General features: G+C 35.7%; 1 protein-coding gene across 1 annotated transcript; it reads left to right on the top strand.

Moving 5' to 3' along the window:
• Nucleotides 1-880: 880 nt before the first annotated feature.
• LOC129261003 (transmembrane protein 185A-like) lies at nt 881-19,065 on the top strand. Its single transcript, XM_054899029.2, has 7 exons — nt 881-1,032; nt 7,941-8,117; nt 8,918-9,143; nt 9,612-9,695; nt 10,598-10,774; nt 11,226-11,349; nt 13,741-19,065. The coding sequence occupies exons 1-7, from the start codon at nt 995-997 to the stop codon at nt 13,950-13,952; spliced, it is 1,038 nt and encodes a 345-aa protein (XP_054755004.1). The 5' UTR covers nt 881-994; the 3' UTR covers nt 13,953-19,065.
• The last annotated feature ends 1,028 nt before the right edge of the window (nt 19,066-20,093 follow it).

The following is a 20,093-nucleotide window of genomic DNA, read 5'->3' as shown; positions in this document are numbered from 1 at the left end:
TAAATTAGGAACCTGTTTACCCCCAAATTATGGTTGTTTAGTAATGAGCTGAAAAGCGGGAGAAGTTGCCTATATGGAGGTGACGGCAGAAATTGAGATAAAGATTTTACCCGCCCGGAGCCGACCCGACCAGAAGTTGTGCGATCAATTAAAAAAAAAATTCATATACTTCGATCGGCCTAACCTTACTCTAATTCCATGCCCTAATGTATACATTTGAACTTTAACTGGCAAGAAACACATATATTAGCTGAGGTGGAAAAACAGGGTTAGAGAAAGGGTGAGGGAAACAAAGGAGAACTGCAATATTGTCATTTAACCGCGCGCAGCGCGGAAGCAAATTTCATATATAAATTTAGAGCAAGAGTCACGGAGTTTCTTTTTTGAGAAAAAATAAAAAGAAAAACCCACAAAGCTACCTTTCTTCCCTTTCCTCCCTTCGCTTTTCCTTTTCTCCTTTCCTTTTCCCTTCTTTTTTTTTTCTTTTTGGGGACGTTTTGGGGGGGGGGCGACCGCCCCCACCGCCCCCCCTGGCTACGCGCCTGCATGCGGACATTAGTAGTGTAAAGTTCCTAGTTGCATTTGAAATTACTTTGTGCTTTTTGTTAGAGCAAAGTTTATTCAAGAAAAAAATACGGACTTGATCCTGTTTAGAGGAAAAATAATAATAATGATATATAATAATAATGATAATAATAATAATGATGATGATGATTATGATAATAATAATAATACTAATATTGATGATAATAATAATGATAATAAATAAAATACCAATAATAAAATGTAGATCTAAAAAGAGGGCAGGAGCAGTTTTCCAGTCCATATAGCCTTCAACGTATCCACCTGCACATACCACTGACCTCTACGTACCAAATCCTTAGATTGGCAATGCAATGTTAAACAGGTTTCTGAATTTTCATGTTCAATTCGTGATCTTCGTTATTTGCGAATCGTCTTCGCATATCATACGCGCAGCAGTCAACTCAAAACAATGAATTTGAAGGGGTTATTCCAAGATTTCAATCCAAGGTACAGTATAATATTAAATGCTTCTCTTGTTGACCAAAGTGTGAATTCGATTACATAATACGCTTCTAAATTAGTAACTTGATATCGTACCTTCTAACGAGTTAATGGTAGATCTAATTTCTAAATTACTCCAACCAAGTTGAAGTTCAGCCCGGCCTCATCAGGATGCAGAAAGGTTGCTGCTGGCTGCTATCTGCCGGCGCGCCGCGACGGGGCACTTCGGGGGCCGGGGCGCGCCAGCGAATCGATCAGTGGTGTTACAAAAGATCAGCTACAGGCGTATCTATGCATGAGATTTTTGTGTGATTCGACGTGAGATCACTGCACTGGCATGTATAATAATGTGGGGATCGGCTTTGATTCATGTGTGAGAAAGAGATTTGAGGAGAACTCATAATTTATGAGCAAGACTCAGAGTCCTCAAATGCGGGAGTCTCGCACATACCGGGCTTGGCTTGGCAGACATGAAAATCATGAAAATTGAAATGAGTGACTGACATCATCATTTGCTTACAATAGACTAGAATCTTGGCCTAGTATCACTGAGTTTTGCATGTAGATCTACATGTAAGTGAAAATTAGCAAAATGGTAGCTTTAGTTTTATTTCTAGGTCTGATTTTGATGAAAATTATGCTTGTTTGATTTCCTTCATTCTTTATTCACTCCTTTTTCTTTCCTTTCTCCCCCCCCCCCTATTTTCTCCCCCACTTTTTTCTGTTCATTTGATTTATTTTGAAACATTTTTTTCCTGCATTCCTTCAATCCTTCATTCTTCTATTCATTCTTGACTTAAGTTTCTTTCCTTCTTTTTCTTTCCTTTTCTTTCCTACTTTCATTTAATGTTGTAAATCGGATCAAAAATCAGATCGAAAATCGGATCGGCAGTTAAGCTTCTAAAATCGAAATCGAATCGAAAATCGAATCGGCGATGTTTAAAAACAAAGGAATACATCAAAATGTTGTTCGCGGTCGCGCGCATCTTCCTGACAAAGTCACAAAGACGAATGCATTGGAATGGAAGTCGCCAACATGCGCGATCGTTTGGAACATGTTTTAAAGCCAGGGGTTTTGAGGTGTTATTGCTTTAAAATAAACCGAGTGATTTTTATTAGAAAGATAAACGAAAGACGCATCTTCCGAGCAAAGGCGCAAAGGAAAATAAAATGAAAATATTTCTCATAGATCACAGGTTAATGAACGATCGGCGGGACATCTTTTAGAAGTATTTTTAGGTGCTAGCGATTTAGAATTATTGGAATGATCTCTTACGACGCATCATCTTAAAGTCGCAAGTGCAATTAAAATGAAGTAGAAGACGCAAGCACGCACGATGATTTGAAATATGTTATTAAAATGTTTTGGGTAGCTAGCGTTTTCAAATCAATTTGAAGTTCACGGCGGGGTCCGCTATCACCACGAGGTTGAAGAGAAGATGTCTATCATCATAAAGGGGGTAAGAGAGTAGCGCAGTGAGCTCCGTCGGTAATACGACCTTTCAAAGTTCACGGCGGCATCCGCTATCACCACGAGATTGAAAATAAAATGTATATCATCATAAACGATGTAAGAGAGTAACGCAATAAGCTCCGTCAATAGTACAGTCTTTAAAAGTTTATGGCGGGGTCCGCTATCACCACGAGGTTGAAGAGAAGATTTATATCATTATAAACGGGGTTAGAGAGTAGCGCAGTGAGCTCCGTCGGTAATACGACCTTTCAAAGTTCACGGCGGCATCCGCTATCACCACGAGGTTGAAAATAAAATGTATATCATCATAAACGACGTAAGAGAGTAACTCAATAAGCTCCGTCAATAGTACAGTCTATAAAAGTTTATGGCGGTGTCCGCTATCCCACGAGGTTGAAGAGAAGATTTATATCATTATAAAGGGGGTAAGAGAGTAGTGCAGTGAGCTCCGTCGGTAATACGACCTTTCAAAGTTCACGGCAGCATCCGCTATCACCACGAGGTTGAAAATAAAATGTATATCATCATAAACGATGTAAGAGAGTAACGCAGTGAGCTCCGTCGGTAATACGACCTTTCAAAGTTCACGGCGGCATCCGCTATCACCACGAGGTTGAAAATAAAATGTATATCATCATAAACGATGTAAGAGAGTAACGCAATAAGCTCCGTCAATAGTACAATCTTTAAAAGTTTATGGCGGGGTCCGCTATCACCACGAGGTTGAAGAGAAGATTTATATCATTATAAACGGGGTTAGAGAGTAGCGCAGTGAGCTCCGTCGGTAATACGACCTTTCAAAGTTCACGGCGGCTTCCGCTATCACCACGAGGTTGAAAATAAAATGAATATCATCATAAACGATGTAAGAGAGTAACGCAGTGAGCTCCGTCGGTAATACGACCTTTCAAAGTTCACGGCGGCATCCGATATCACCACGAGGTTGAAAATAAAATGTATATCATCATAAACGATGTAAGAGAGTAACGCAATAAGCTCCGTCAATAGTACAGTCTTTAAAAGTTTATGGCGGGGTCCGCTATCACCACGAGGTTGAAAATAAAATGAATATCATCATAAACGATGTAAGAGAGTAACGCAATAAGCTCCGTCAATAGTACACTCTTTAAAAGTTTATGGCGGGGTCCGCTATCACCACGAGGTTGAAGAGAAGATTTATATCATTATATACGATGTAAGAGAGTAATGCAATGAGCTCCGTCAGTAGCACGATCTTTAAAAGTTCACGGCGGGGTCCGCTATCACCACGAGGTTGAAAATAAAATGTATATCATTATATACGATGTAAGAGAGTAATGCAATGAGCTCCGTCAGTAGCACGATCTTTAAAAGTTCACGGCGGGGTCCGCTATCACCACGAGGTTGAAAATAAAATGTATATCATCATAAACGATGTAAGAGAGTAACGCAATAAGCTCCGTCAATAGTACAGTCTTTAAAAGTTTATGGCGGGGTCCGCTATCACCACGAGGTTGAAGAGAAGATTTATATCATTATAAAGGGGGTAAGAGAGTAGCGCAGTTAGCTCCGTCGGTAATACGACCTTTCAAAGTTCACGGCGGCATCCGCTATCACCACGAGGTTGAAAATAAAATGAATATCATCATAAACGATGTAAGAGAGCAACCCAATAAGCTCCGTCAATAGTACAGTCTTTAAAAGTTTATGGCGGGGTCCGCTATCACCACGAGGTTGAAGAGAAGATTTATATCATTATATACGATGTAAGAGAGTAATGCAATGAGCTCCGTCAGTAGCACGATCTTTAAAAGTTCACGGCGGGGTCCGCTATCACCACGAGGTTGAAAATAAAATGTATATCATCATAAACGATGTAAGAGAGTAACGCAATAAGCTCCGTCAATAGTACAGTCTTTAAAAGTTTATGGCGGAGTCCGCTATCACCACGAGGTTGAAAATAAAATGAATATCATCATAAACGATGTAAGAGAGCAACGCAATAAGCTCCGTCAATAGTACAGTCTTTAAAAGTTTATGGCGGGGTCCGCTATCACCACGAGGTTGAAGAGAAGATTTATATCATTATAAAGGGGGTAAGAGAGTAGCGCAGTGAGCTCCGTCGGTAATACAACCTTTCAAAGTTCACGGCGGCATCCGCTATCACCACGAGGTTGAAAATAAAATGAATATCATCATAAACGATGTAAGAGAGCAACGCAATAAGCTCCGTCAATAGTACAGTCTTTAAAAGTTTATGGCGGGGTCCGCTATCACCACGAGGTTGAAGAGAAGATTTATATCATTATATACGATGTAAGAGAGTAATGCAATGAGCTCCGTCAGTAGCACGATCTTTAAAAGTTCACGGCGGGGTCCGCTATCACCACGAGGTTGAAAATAAATGTATATCATCATAAACGATGTAAGAGAGTAACGCAATAAGCTCCGTCAATAGTACAGTCTTTAAAAGTTTATGGCGGAGTCCGCTATCACCACGAGGTTGAAAATAAAATGAATATCATCATAAACGATGTAAGAGAGCAACGCAATAAGCTCCGTCAATAGTACAGTCTTTAAAAGTTTATGGCGGGGTCCGCTATCACCACGAGGTTGAAGAGAAGATTTATATCATTATATACGATGTAAGAGAGTAATGCAATGAGCTCCGTCAATAGTACAGTCTTTCAAACTTTATGGCGGGGTCCGCTATCACCACGAGGTTGAAGAGAAGATTTATATCATTATAAAGGGGGTAAGAGAGTAGCGCAGTGAGCTCCGTCGGTAATACGACCTTTCAAAGTTCACGGCGGCATCCGCTATCACCACGAGGTTGAAAATAAAATGTATATAATCATAAACGATGTAAGAGAGTAACGCAGTGAGCTCCGTCGGTAATACGACCTTTCAAAGTTTACGGCGGCATCCGCTATCACCATGAGTTGGAAGAGAAGATATCTATCCTCTTAAACATCGCCATAGATAATACCGCGTCTTTCTCCCTGAATAATGCGACCTCTAAATAGCTAGCACCTCAAAAACAATCTTGAAATATGTTCTGAGCGATCACGCACTGTAACCAGATCTACGCCGATTTTTTATTTTCGATTTTTTCCTTCAAGGGGCATGATCGAAGATCGGCAAGTGATTGCCGATTGTGGTGAAATCGAATGGAATCGGTTGCCGATTGCAAAATCGGTTACAAGCTTACTTTCATTCATTCTTTTTTTTCTTTCCTTCCCTTCTCCCTATTTTTTTTCAGTTTGTTCCTTTTTTTTCTTCTTTTTTTCTTTCCTGCATTCCTTCATTCTTTATTTTCTTTATTTTCTTTTCTTCTTTCTTTCCTGAACTTTTTTTTTCTTTATTTTCTCTTTCCTTTTTTTCCCCCTCATCTTTCTCCCATACTTTCCTTCATTCTTCTATTTATTCTTTCTTCAATTTTTTTTTCTCCTTTCCTTTTTTCTTTCCTTTCTTTCACCCCCTCCACCCTCTTTTCTCCTGTACTTTCTTCTGTTGGTACTTTTTTCTTTCCTGCATTCTTTTCATTCTTTATTATTTTTTTCTTTTCTTTCCTTCATCTTTTTTCTTTATTTTCTCTCTTTCTTTTTTTACCTCATCTTTCTCCAATACTTTCAGTCATTATTCTATTCTTTCTTTCCTTCTCTCTATTTTATTCCTTTTTCTTTCCTACTTTCATTCATTTTTTTATTTGCTTTTTCATTCCTTTTTCTTTCCTCTGCCCTTTCTTTTATTTCTCCTTTCTTTCTTTCTCTCCTTTCTTCTTTCAGTCACATTCCTTCAATTTTTCTCCCTTTCTTTTTTCAAAATGATCAAATGATCAACAATAGTTTTCAGTTAATGTTGCAACACCATAGAAGTCTACATGTACATGTGGACTACAGTATTTACCGATTGTAACATCAATCAGAGTTAAGAGAGAGCTGAATATTCTTCATTTTACTGATAGTTTTCAACTAAAAATAATTTCAAGGAATGATGGAAAATAGATGGCCATTTCATGGATTTAAAGATGTAAAATTTTAGCAATTTTTTGTACAATATTTTTAGTAATTTTTTTTTTTTTAAAGCAGGAGCGCGATATTTTGTAAACGTATTGACCCAGGCCTAGTTCACCACAGATTAATTAATAGCTACACAGCTATTGCATTTACAATTTTAAGAAAAATCTACAATTTATCATACATGTATTGAATTGATTTGAGCTCCTCAAGGAGAGCGATTGTGAGGAGCTCAATTGAGCTCTTCGAAAAAATAAGGAGAGCGATTTATTGAGCTCCACGAAAATAATAAAAACGTGAAGGACTGATGTAGACTATTATGTATGACTTTGCTTGATATTCAAGTGGGTTACATGTTGTAAAATCATGGAACAGAAATAAAACCTTTAATAAAAGAGCCCTCATGAGTCCACAATAGCCACCGCAAAATACATTAACGGTGACTATTCTTCAGGGGGGGGATCTAAAAATAGCCTTCGTGAAAAGAAAATTAATTTTTTGGTTAGTTGACTTGTCCTTTAACCTATGTGAGATCATGATGAATCCATGATGATGATGAGCCAAAACCTCTCACAACTGAATTGTTTTAAGTGAGAAGAGATGCTTGAGCTCTGCTGCAAAGTGTCCAGAATAATTTGGTTTGCTTAGCACTGTAAGCCGACTTTGTTTCCTTTTCTTTTACTTTCTTATAAGTTCTATATTTTCCTCTTTCCATTTTTTTTATTTTTGTCTTCCCTACATAGCAGAGGTCAGGTAAGACTATAGGCACGACAGCGGCTTTAATATTTGATAATAAATGAGGCCTGAGCCATCTCGATTATTTTGAAAATTGGTGGTCGACAGCTTTAATTCGATCGAACATCGATGCATCAAATTTTGAAGGCAGGAAAATCCAGTCTATTTTTTCGCTCCATTGATAGGCACGCACTGTGATGGTATGCACTGAGAGGGGGTAAGCGTTGCACAAGCAGATGACAGAGCAAAGTTCGTTTGTATTTTCCATGATCACAAAAAAGGAACCAATGCAGAATTCTTTTCAAAATATCTGAAACAATAATAATTGCAGATGACAACATACGTTTGAAATAAAATAATAAAAAAGACATGAATCACATAGAGTCGATTCAAACGATTCTCGGTCAGCTAACTAGCGCTCGCAGTCCAACCTCGCACACACTACAGCCCCGAAACGACAGGCATGCTTTCCGGCCAACAAGTGCTATACTAGCGGAGAGCACGTAACTTGCCTGAGATGTAGTTGGATCCAAAATGAGCTCCAATAGATGAGTAATTCCCTCCCCCCTCCCCTGAGTTCCTATGGCTGGGGTGCATAGTAGATCATACTGACACAGCATGACGACCTGTCTTAGCTTGCTGTAAGACAGCAAGAATTATTTCTGATCTTACATATTTTTAGTATAATTGTTTTATTGTATTTTCAGTAAATTCTTGGTGTACACATGTCTGATTATCTTCTCATTGGTGTTTGCACTGCGACTGGATGAGACGATACAATGTAGTTTTTGGCTGGTCTTCCTGCCCTTGTGGTTCTGGAAGAGTGTGGTGATCATGGGAGCCATTGTTGCAGGAGTCGTCTGGTGGAAGCATCCAGAATACAGGTAATCTATACAAGAATTAAAAGATACATGCTTCTTTGTTCAAAGTCAAATCCATCCCAATAATTAGTTTATATGAATCAAGAGAGATCAATCAAACAAGCCTCACACTGAAAGATTCTTTATTGGATGTACCAGTACATGTAATAAAGAGAGTTATCGTATTTCAAAGTTTTCCTGAATAATTTCACTTGTAGTATTGGGAAATTGTGCATTAATTGTTGAGTGGCGACCTCCGTCTATGGGAAGACACTGATGAATTCACAAGAAAATTTTGAAGAAATAAAACATGCTAATCCCACTTCTATAGATTGATTTCATTCATAAAACATTTGAATTGGAATATATAAGAAGAGATAAAATAACAATAATACCAAAACAATCAAAACAGGGCAAATTATTATTATCATGATAAATAGAAAATAGGAATAAGAGATAAGAGAAATGTTATCATTTTTGTTCACTACTAATTACATTTAGTGCATGTTTTTTGCTCTTGAAAATTCCCTGGATTAAAAACTCCATAGTTGATGATGGTTCTGTGGTTATGAACATGTACTAGTATGAGGTTTAAAAGTCTACATGTTTTTGCCTGATTTGGGGGCCCTGACAAATTCACATTTCAGTATTTTTCAGGCTTAATGTTGAACAGCACTATAGGGCACAGTTATGGTCCTGTCAGTCAAACTGACTGACATTCCTGATCAAGACTGTCGTTAATTAGTTTTTGTGCCATAACTGCAGTGCCAAATGAAAATATTCAGATTGAAAATCATATATTTTAAACTTATTTATATTTTCAGAGTCGAAGGGGAGGGCTATATCGATATGAAGGCAATCATCATTTGCCTGGCTCTCAACTCTCTACTCTTCATCTTTGAAATACTCACCTGTGATCAACTAGAAAGCGCTCATGCTTCCAAACCATGGAGACATCCTTGGCTTATTGTATTCATGCCTCTCTTCCTCACGTCACCTGTTTCCATTGCTGCCTGTGTATGGGGCTTCAAGCATGACAGAGGGCTTGAGGTAAGTCATTGCTTGTGTTCTTGTAAAAATTATTCCTAAAATTATTTTCAACATTCTTTTGCCACAAAGTACATGATTATACATATTGTAGCATGTCCCTGCTTTTCTTCTTTAAATTTGAGTGTAATAATCGTGGGTTTTTGATAGGTTGACTTCCTACAATTCCTACACAAATGATTACACTGAATGCTAGAAAAACTCGCCTTGAAGTATAACCAGTGTAGAGCACAAATCGATAGTACTTTTAATATATTTTTCAAGAAAGAATTTAGATTAGATATAAAGCAATGTTTTCAACTGATATAATGAGAAAATTATAATAAGGTAGATCTATCTCAATTCTGAAGTTACACTGACACAAAATAAATCAATATGATCACAGAACAACAAACAAACAGAAAAGTAGAGTTTAATGGGCATATTTCATTATGTAATAACTGTGCACTGTGTTTTTTTTTCTCCTAACAGCTGGAAGCGATGTGTTCTATCAATATTCTACAATTCATTTTCATTGCCCTCAAGCTGGATGAAATTATAACATGGAGATGGGGAGTAAGTATTATTTAAATAATAACAAAGCCCCTTCTTACAAAGAGTGACGATTGATCCGATCAATCGTAACTCTATGGAGTGTCATAATTTTTCTACAAAAAATTTGCACAAATTTCCTTTGTATGCAAAGAGAAGCGCAGTGAATTTTCAAGAAAACAATGAATGCATGAATATTCATAATAGCTCAAAAATATTTTGAACAAACATGCATGATAGATGTTGACGTTGCTGGCCGTCCATAGTTGCAATAGATCGGATCAATCGTATCTCTTTGTAAGACGGGGCCCTGAGGTTTGAATTATTCTGCTGTAATCATATTTGTTCAAAATCTTTTATGCTGTATTTGCAAACATATAGAGACCGTGTTTGTTTGTGGAGTTAAAAACGTCTGTAAATATCTTTTCTCCCTTTTTTTTCTACCTCAAAAATTGAAAAAGGAGCTTATTTTGTCTTGTTAAAGCAATAGCTTCATCACTCTACTGGATTTTTTCTTCATATAATTTTTTAAGGGCATACTCCTTTTTTCAGGCTGCATCCACCCATGCTTTAACATTTTACTCTCCTGCTCAATAATTACTAAACACTTGAGTGTTTGTTTGATAAATAAGAATTATTTGCAGGCCGAGATAAAGAAAATGCATTATATGAATATAGATATGAATAATGATATGAATTGACAGTGTAGAAAAAATAAATTTGGTACGAAAAGGAAAAAAATACAGATATTTGTCTTCTATTCTTTGTATGATCAAATGGAGGAGTGATGTGACCACATGTGAGTTATATATTTATAGGAGATATAGGCATATTCATCTGGTTTACTTTTAATCCATTTTTCTCACCAAGTGAGGACTCATTCTTGGAGTCTGCTAACTTAACAATTCTATCCGATCACGTGACAGGTTGTATTCATACCTCTGTGGATCCTGACCTGTTTGATGTGTCTCATCGTCCTTTACTACGTCATCTGGTCATTACTTATCCTACGTGCTACAGAGCTGATGGCAGAACAAAGAAGAGCTAACTTCATGACAGCAGTCACTGCTGTATCACTAGTAGCACCGCTCTTAACATTTGAGGTAAGGAATTCAGTGTGCCACTGACTGTTCGAATCCATTGTCCTGCATCTTGTGAAGATTTCATGCTTGATTTGTAATAACATGGATTGAACTCTTCATCATACAATATATTTTACAAATTAAATACATGTACATTTTTTTTAAAAGTAATTAGGAATTTGATTTAAACTTTCTATTATGGTAAGCTACTTTTCCATTTATGTTTATGTCCATAGAAACCTTTATTTTTTGTAAGAGGAGCAATGAGATACATTATTACTCATACTGTGAACCCCTCATTTTTTATGTATTTATAAATGCTTTCCAACATCCATGGATCTTTTGATGGACAGCTCTATTTTGTGATGTCGGGGACTTACAGACATCTGTTCTGTGCTGTGTATTATTTTCCCATCATTTTTTCAGTGGTAATTATCTTTGTTTTCTAAATCCCCTATTCTTTTGCCCACAGATTTTGTTAGTCAATAGGTTAGATGGCATCAATGATTACCCGGTGTCTGTGGTGTTTTGTCCTTTGTACATCTCTTTACTTGTCTTGCTGCCTACTGCCTTTGGTCAAAGAGGTGGAAATCAATGTGAGTATACAGAAATATTTACCAATCTGTGAAAAAGTGATAGCATATGAAATAGATTTTAAGCCAAGTTAATCAGAGTGATAATACAGTGCAGTTCATTAATATAAAATGCCTTTTACTGTGTGAGTAGAAGTACTCCTAATCCCTAGCTTGACTTTGATGTATCTGACAAATACGTATGAGGGAGCCTTCTTTCTATTTGTATCTTTCCATTTTTGAAAAATTATCTTCTTCTTTTTATTTATCTTAAATCATATGTTTGCCTTTTCAAATAATTAAAAAAGTCATTCAAAATTTTGAAAAGTCATGTCAAGACACTTGTGAGTTTTTTCATTCATTGTTTTATTATTCCTCCACCTGCCATAGGTGGTTTTAGGAGGCAATATATTTTCAATCATACACCCATCTTTCCAATTTTCATTCTCTTCATAACTTAAGAAAAATTGAAGGATCAGCTTTAAACTTGGTCAAAGTTATAGGAGTGATGATAATGATGATGATGCGATGAGTTTGGGGAGTATCATCAAAGGTCACAGAGTTTATTATACATTTTGTTCTTGTGAACCGTGCAACTAATCAACATGTAGGGGTGATGATGCTCTGCATAAAGAGTTGGCTGTAATAAAGTCCAAGGTCAAAGTTCACAGAGGATGTTACATTCATTTTTGGTGTAGAGCTAGACCAAGTGGATATTACACCAAATTGACTTAAGAAACATAGTTGGTTTTCAGACAAAATGAGCATAGCCTTAAAATGTTAAAGGAGAATGAAACTCTTGGAGCAAGTTAGCTTTTGTGAAAGCAGAAAAATCAAAGAATAAGATCAACAAAACTTTGAGTAAAATAGGAGTAGCAATAAAAGAGTTATGAGCATTTGAATGTCGAGATCACTAATGCTATGGAGATCCTCCCATTGGCAATGCGACCAAGATCTGTGATGTCACACACGTACAACTCTCCCATTTGGACACTGAAAATATACCCCAAAACATCTCTTTTTGCCCATTCTAATCATATGACAAACGATTCATCAATGATATAATGTTGTGAAACCTCTGTACTTGTCATCTCATAAAGAGAACACCTCACCTTGTGATAGACTCTATAAAAGTGAGAATATAAGTGAAATAAGTACTAAAGTAATGAGGGAGTTGTACGTGTGTGATATCACAGATCTTGGTCGCATTGCCGTTGGGAGGATCTACACGGCACTAGTGATCTCAATATTCGAATGCTCATAACTTTCTTATTATTCATTCAATCTTCCTCAAACTTTCAACAATATGTTTCTTTGATTTTTCTCTTTGATATGGATTCAGCTGGTTTCAAGGGTTTCATTCTCCTTTAAGTGAGATAAGTTGCAATAGACCTAATGAATATCTGGGGAGCGTTTCATGAAAGGACTTGTCGGACGTTTTATCTGACAAGTCCCACTTTATCCGACAGTTACCATAGTAACAGTACCTCTCAGCCAATCAACATCAGAGAAAGATGTCAGATCTGCCAACTTGTCGGATGAAAATGTTGATGAAACACTCCCCAGAGAAACTGGTCATATAGATGGAATGCAAAGAAGTTTCCATAAAATGGGAAGAGACCAAACAGACATTAAGATAAAAATTGATATAAATAAAAAAGAATGTTTTATATAATATTTTGCTGTAAAGATATTTTCACAAGTTTTTATTTATGAAGTATATGAGTTGTTATCACAATTCTGGTGCTGCGGATGTGCAGAAATGATTATACAGTGCATCCCAGAAAAAAGGGCACCGAGACTCACATGATTTGGTTTTCAAAGGGAAACAAATTATGATATTGTATCTACATCATCATGCAAATCAACGATTCTTCTATATTTTGATACCTATTATGAGACGAACACTTCATGCATTGATGAGCAAGACGAGTTCGAAATTTTAGTGTCAAAATCAGGTTGCGCAGAAAAGTTGAACAAGAATGGTTCCTGATACAACGACCGTGCTTATTCGACGAGTGGCTCATGAGCATTATTTTTGTATTCTTTGTTCAGTTTCTCTCACTGATCCCTGAGATAAGAGTGGATTCAGATTCACACAGGAGTTTCTGGGCAAATTATTTCTGACATGCCTCAATATTTATTGTATGTAATCTGCCATGTGCAAACGATTTGCTAAGATGTTGGTCTCATATGAACGATGAGATTCCACTCTTACCATAAATATCAAATTTATAGTAGAAACATTTATTAATTGTGAAATCTGTCTCTGAAAACGGGTTTCCGTTTTTGTGGTATGCACTGTATATATTCATGTATAGTATACAAAAGTGAAAACTTGGGTGAAGAAGGACATACAAAATGTATACAATTAAGTACTTTCAATTCACTGTAATATTTTTCATCCTGACACAGGGTGGTTTGGTATCAGGAAAGATTTCTGCTCTTTTCTGCTTGGAACCTGTCCGTTCCTTCAAGAGTATGGCAACATTGAAATCAACATCCATAGAGGTGACCAGGTGCCGGAGGAGGAGGAAATCGAGAGAGATATCTATACACATTCCAAACAAGCTATGCTAGATTATAAAATTGTTATGCCTGTTATATCAATTGACACACCTGACTAAGGTCAAGCCGCTATTCTACCATTGTATGAAAGTTGTACAAAAGTTATGTTCAGTGTATTTAAAAATTTAACACAGTAAGTCAGTATAGTTGGTACTTCTATATTTATTCCCGTAGTCATTGTTGAACTTCCACCCCAGTCATATCATTTGGCCATGAATTATCAGGGTTATTTTCACAAAGAGTTTGATTGTGACAGTATTAAGATTAATAATGTTCACTATGGTAATCACATTGACGTTTACAAATTAGCATGTGTCCTATGAACATTATATGACCGATGTGATGATGTGTTAAATAATGTTTACAACTAAGAATTCAAGTGCAATCCTGAGTCACACTTCGCTCTTTGTGAAACAGTCTCAAAGTTTTAGCCAGTTGGGATATTGTGTTTCAGTAATATCTCCCCAAAATGATAATGAGTATCTTATGAAAAACAGGAGTCTTGTTATTTTTCAGGTGTATCCCCATGCAAGTTTGGTTCCGGGGTAAATTTGGTAACAAACAGCTTTGGCTTTGCTTTTAATGTTATTTTCATTGGTTGTTTGACCTGGTTGTTTGGCAGTCCTATTTTGGTTGAAAATAAACAAGGTTATGACTGGGGTACTACATATAGACCCATTACCCTACATTAGTTTGCACATGCTGGTTCATGTATGCATCAAGACAGTAGAAGTCTTTTCAGACATGACATGGCGAAGCTCAGCAACATTTTTTTTTGTGTATAAAGTCAATGGGATACAAGGCATTAAAGAAATTCTGCAGAGGCATATGTGCCCCCCCCCCCCCTTTTGATCATGATCAATTTTCTGACCAATCAAAATATTTAGAATTGTGTGCATTGACTAGCAAAAATCATCATGATGCATAATGAAAGAATGAATGCATTATGATATCATTATCAAAAGATTAATAACATCCAAACAGAAGTATTATGCCATGAGTTTTCCACCCAATTTTGAACCCTTTTATTAAAGACAAGTTTCTTTGCGTTAGCGGTGTGATCTGTTTCCCCATATCTGAATACTATTGAAAATGTTGCTGAGCTCTGTAGCATATCTGTATGAGACTTGAGGAAATTATTTATTACTCTATCTTCATATCTGTAATGTACAGGTGTAATAAAGTAACAGTGTGGAGATATAGGATATTTGAATAATTGTTTCTTTTAGTTGAATCGTAACATTTGATCAATAGTTGTACTGTGGTAGGCAGAATAAATATTCAATTACAGCTTGTCATTACGAAGCTTTGTTATTCCAAATTAATCCACAGGTTCAATATTCCAAAGGTTCACTTTTCCAAAGATTATGGGTTAACATTACAACAGTCTTATTTGATAGATACTGAATTTTGATTCATATTTTATATAATTTTGTTCACATGTATGAAATAATACACTGAAGAAAAATGAAATCAAATTTGTGCAGACACTATCAATATATAGTCATGTGTCATGAGGTCACCTACTTTTGCATTACCTGGTGATTTTCGCTTTTGCGTCGCCTGTTAAAGAGAAATTCCAGTAGTTGCAGTAAACACTGATTTCATGAGAAAGTCTGTAAAACCAGGCTTAATTGTCAGTATATCATTGAGGATCTAGATCTGGTACAGTTACATAAACTGAACTTTGTGAAATCTTGAAATCTACGCTGAAAAATGTTCAGACTGAACTTCCCCAACACAGATAAGCGCACGTGGGACAGTGTATAATTATTGCTTTGAGCGTCGGGCCCGACGCTCTACCCGAATCCTGTGCTTATTTGCTGATTTCTCAGCAATTACACAATTTCTTCCAGAATCCTTTGGCACATGCGTTTTATTTATACAAACAGACACTTTGGTGGTCATTTCATTGGATTCTGTACGAACTCATTTTGATATCGTTACCAAAACTAGCACTTACCTTTAACTTCACAAGTCTCTCACTTACACCCGATGATAGTAAAAGTATATATTTTCTGAAAGGAATTCAAAGGATATTGCTCAATGAACCCAAATGTGCACTCAGAAATAGCAATAGGTGTATTAAAGGCCAAAGTGTTAAATTGTAATTTTGACAATTTTTCTATTTCTTTTTCGATCTTTTTGGCCTTTTCTTTTTTTGTCAATGACATTGCCGAACTTATTTTTCAATCAATTAACAGTAAAGAAGAATATTCTAGCTTTTATTTGATAACAAATTTGTAGTTGGAAGTCAAGTTTTCACAAAATTTTAATGTTTTACCCCAAATAGCACAAAACATTGAGAATCCCCATTGACTTTGTACAGATGGCACCGCTTCCGGCACCACCCCTGGCACTCCGTGTTTATAGATGTGTAAGTCAAGTTCTATTTATCCTAGAGCAATGAAACTTTATAGATTATTAGCCAATGGATTCAACTTTAAAGGGGAATCCAACCCAAATAAAAACTTTTTTTATAAGGAAAAGAAAAATCAGACAAGTTGATAGGTAAAAGTTTGAACAATATTGGACAAACAACAAGAAAGTTATGAATTTTTAAAAGTTGTAAATATTGGTAATCACTATACCCATGGAGACTTTAAATTGGCCGCATATGGGATGTCATAGTGATGTAAGGCAAGGACGAAGTTTTATTTCAAATTAAATTTTTCTTTCATGAGGACATAAAACAATATACTACCTGGGTTATATTTAGATTACTGCCCCAGGGGAATGGGTACTTAATGAAAAAACCACAAATCCCTGATAATAAAGTACATGGCCTATGGGAAAGTTGTCCTTGCCTCTTGTCATAATTTACTTACTCAGTTGCCAATTTGAAATCTACATAGTATTAGTGATCTCAATTTTAAAGCAGCTATAACTTTCTTATTGCTTGACCGATTTCTTTCAAAATTTCGCTATTCTGTTTAATTTATTTTTCTCCTTCTCAACACAACATTTTATGGCCAAGGCTGGATTCCCCTTTAAACTGATACCAAACTTTATGGCATAGCTCCTTTGGTTTTGAAAATATTTAGGAATAACTCAACAAATTAACCAAAATATGTAACAGCACAACCCCTTTTGGTGGGCAACCTCATGACACATAGCCATATATATGACTGAAATATCATCATTTATTGAATCTCCTGAGGAGATTAATATAACACCTGTTAGCGTGTGGGATGATATGAAGATGTTTCCTGCCACTTTATATTTCAATATTTTGAAGCACTGAATAATGATTTTGGGGCGAAATATTTATAACATTTAGCAGACAGGTGACAAGTGGAACCTTGCAACTCAGATTTTTTAAAAGTCTTATCAATGTTAAGGTTATTCCAATGGTTGGTCAGTCCAAATTAGAAATAAGGTTGGTTATTCCAATGGATTGATAGTCCGAAAGTGAAGGTGATGTTTGTATGGTTCATTACCTATTTTCATGGTAGTGAATGTTATTCCATTTTGTACTATCGAACATTCGGAATAACAAATCTCATATATTCTATTGTTGGATTAATAAACCTTTGGAATGATACCACAAATTTTCAGACAACATACCCTTTGTTCATTTTCAAACTAATGAACATTTTGGCTGCAATTTGCATGCTTTGGAATAACGAGCATTCAGAATAATGAACATCGGCCATATATACACCCGCGATATGCATTGAATGTGCCTTTGGATTGTGCATTTCATAAGTGAACATAAAACTGGTGCTTTTTAAATTAATGATTCTTTATTTTCATCAAACAGTGGTCACCCTTTCCTCTCCATTTCTGAATTTCTAATTGGACCTGTATCCATTTGTGTGCAAATTACTTTCAAAATATAATCTTCACCTGCCTGATAGGAAAATCTTCATCAGTGAAAGGTTATTGTAATTGGCTAGACATGGTTATTTATTTATATATTTACCAAGCTACATGTAGTTCATTTTGTTAACATAACAAATTTATAAATTTATGATTTATATTAGCTTATTGATTATTTTCTTATTCATTTTATCTACGTTAAATGATTTTCAATTGATGTATTTATTTGATGCATCATTTGTTCATTTGTATTTTCTGGTATGAGTTATTGCAATCTTTTTTTTATTTGTGTTTTGTAAACAGATGGTTGATGGGGAGGGGGTGTTATGGAAAACCTGGTTTGCATTCCATATATCTTAAAACTTATCTACCTGTACCATTCTATGATAGTGCATAAACATTTGCTCTGGTGACCATTGCTCCGCTGTAAATTCCACGCACTAATGGAATGACCAACTTCAACCATGGCATTAACACTATACCCTATCGGATCCTAATCCTAACCCTAAAGTAAAACCCTATTGCAACTCTATACCCTAGACCATGTAGACCGAAAAATCAGTCTATTTCAGTCAGGATATGCTCCGCTGAGACCTCGTCTGGCTTCGTGGTATTCCCTCAATAGGAGGAGGACTAAAGAAAAATCTGAAAATGTTGAAAAACACTCCTCCGAAGCAGCGGAATTTTCAGTCTACCCCCTCTAGCCCTACATCTTGGACGAAATAAAGCTCAAAGCAAATCTGTCACCGAATAAACAACTACTTATTCGTCATTCTGACCATAATCTATGAATTGAGTGCCAAATGTTCTTTTTTATTTGAAACTCTGTATTTTTGTATATGTGTTTCTTATTAAGATAAACCAGGGTGTAGAATACAGGACATAATGTTTATTGCAAAGAGGACATCAGATGACGGTTGAAATTATTACCTAATTATTTTTGTTGCCTATTTCAAAACCTGCATCTTTTCCTTCTCTCAATGGCCTTCTACTTTCTCATGAGAACTTGATTACTGGATATTTACGGTATCCAGAAAAAAGTTGAATTCACATGGTATTAAAAAATACTGTTATTTTTATTGATTTACCTCAATGCTAATTTAGTTTTATTGTAATTCATTCAATTCTGAATTTAATTTTCAAATTTATTCAGTTGGCAACTGCATTCATGATACTTGATAATTACTCTTATAATTTGAATGTACATGGGGGGCATTATATTGGTTTACTGCACTATTAATGTGAAATTATAATTGATATGTACATTGATTTATTGTGTTTGTTAGCAGAAATTCAACCTGAAATCCTGCCCATATGTATAAATATTAAATGAACATTTCCTATACAAATCTGTATTTGTACTCCTTTTTTTGTGTTTGTTTGTTTCTTGAGTTATCTATGACTCGGACTTGAATAGACATGGCAAAAGGGTACAAAAATCTGTTTGCTGCCAATCTATCTATCATGTGCACCAAATATATATATCGTAAGGAGTTATATGAATATGACAAAATCTCTCATCAGGATTTTGCTGTCAGTTTTATTTTAAAAAAAGGTCAAGGCCAATCCAATAAAAGTTTGACTTTATTTTAAGAAATAAAGATAAATCCAACATATGTCATCAATATCAGAGATGAAACAAGAAAGTTGTATTTATTATTTTTTGTTGCTTATTTTCACAATACAGCTATGCTTGATACAGGGGATATGTAAATTATAGATAGCTGGTGTCATGTACACACTCACTTGCTGTTTCCCTTTTGAATATTTCCATGTTAATATATGATATTAGGAAAGCTCTTCATTGACATGACAAAGCAATTCCACTTGTATTTATTTTTGTGAGGGAAAAAATGAATATTTCTCATAAAATACCTGTGATCTAATGAGTGAGTGCATGTTATTATTGGGTTCCTTCATTTATGTATGTGCATATACAGCTAGTTCGTGAAATACAACTCGAATAAAAATGTTTTTAGAGGAAAAAGAAAAATCAGACAAGTCAATAAAAAGGTGGAGGTTAAATACTGGACAAACATTAAGAGAGTTATGAATTTTCAAAAGTTGTAAAACTGGTAATCAACTTACCCATGGATACTTATAATTGGCCACAGTGGTATGCCATAGAAAGGATTATCCAATGGCTAAAATGTTAGTTTTTCAAAATTTTGAATCTGAATTATATTTTTCTATCATGAGGCCAAAAAAAAATATGCTAACTTGGTTATATTTTGATTAATGTAACAGGGAATAGTTATTTAGGAGAAAACCACAATCCCTTATCATAATAAGGGAAGGGGGGGGGGGTGTACCACTTGGCAATTTGAAATCTAATTTACGTAGTCTTAGTAATCTCAATTTTTGAAACATTTATAACC

Source organism: Lytechinus pictus, unplaced genomic scaffold (assembly GCF_037042905.1).
Source record: "Lytechinus pictus isolate F3 Inbred unplaced genomic scaffold, Lp3.0 scaffold_19, whole genome shotgun sequence".
Lineage (NCBI taxonomy): Eukaryota > Metazoa > Echinodermata > Echinoidea > Temnopleuroida > Toxopneustidae > Lytechinus > Lytechinus pictus.
Note: the sequence above shows the minus strand (reverse complement) of the source record. Positions and strands in the feature narration are given on the sequence as shown.

Bases quoted from the DNA above. Each gene is read 5' to 3' on its own strand.
- LOC129261003 (XM_054899029.2), top strand. From the start codon at position 995: ATGAATTTGAAGGGGTTATTCCAAGATTTCAATCCAAG. The intron at 9,144-9,611 runs GTAAGTCATTGC...TTCTCCTAACAG, and splicing joins AGCATGACAGAGGGCTTGAG to CTGGAAGCGATGTGTTCTAT. The intron at 10,775-11,225 runs GTAAGGAATTCA...TTTTGCCCACAG, and splicing joins CACCGCTCTTAACATTTGAG to ATTTTGTTAGTCAATAGGTT.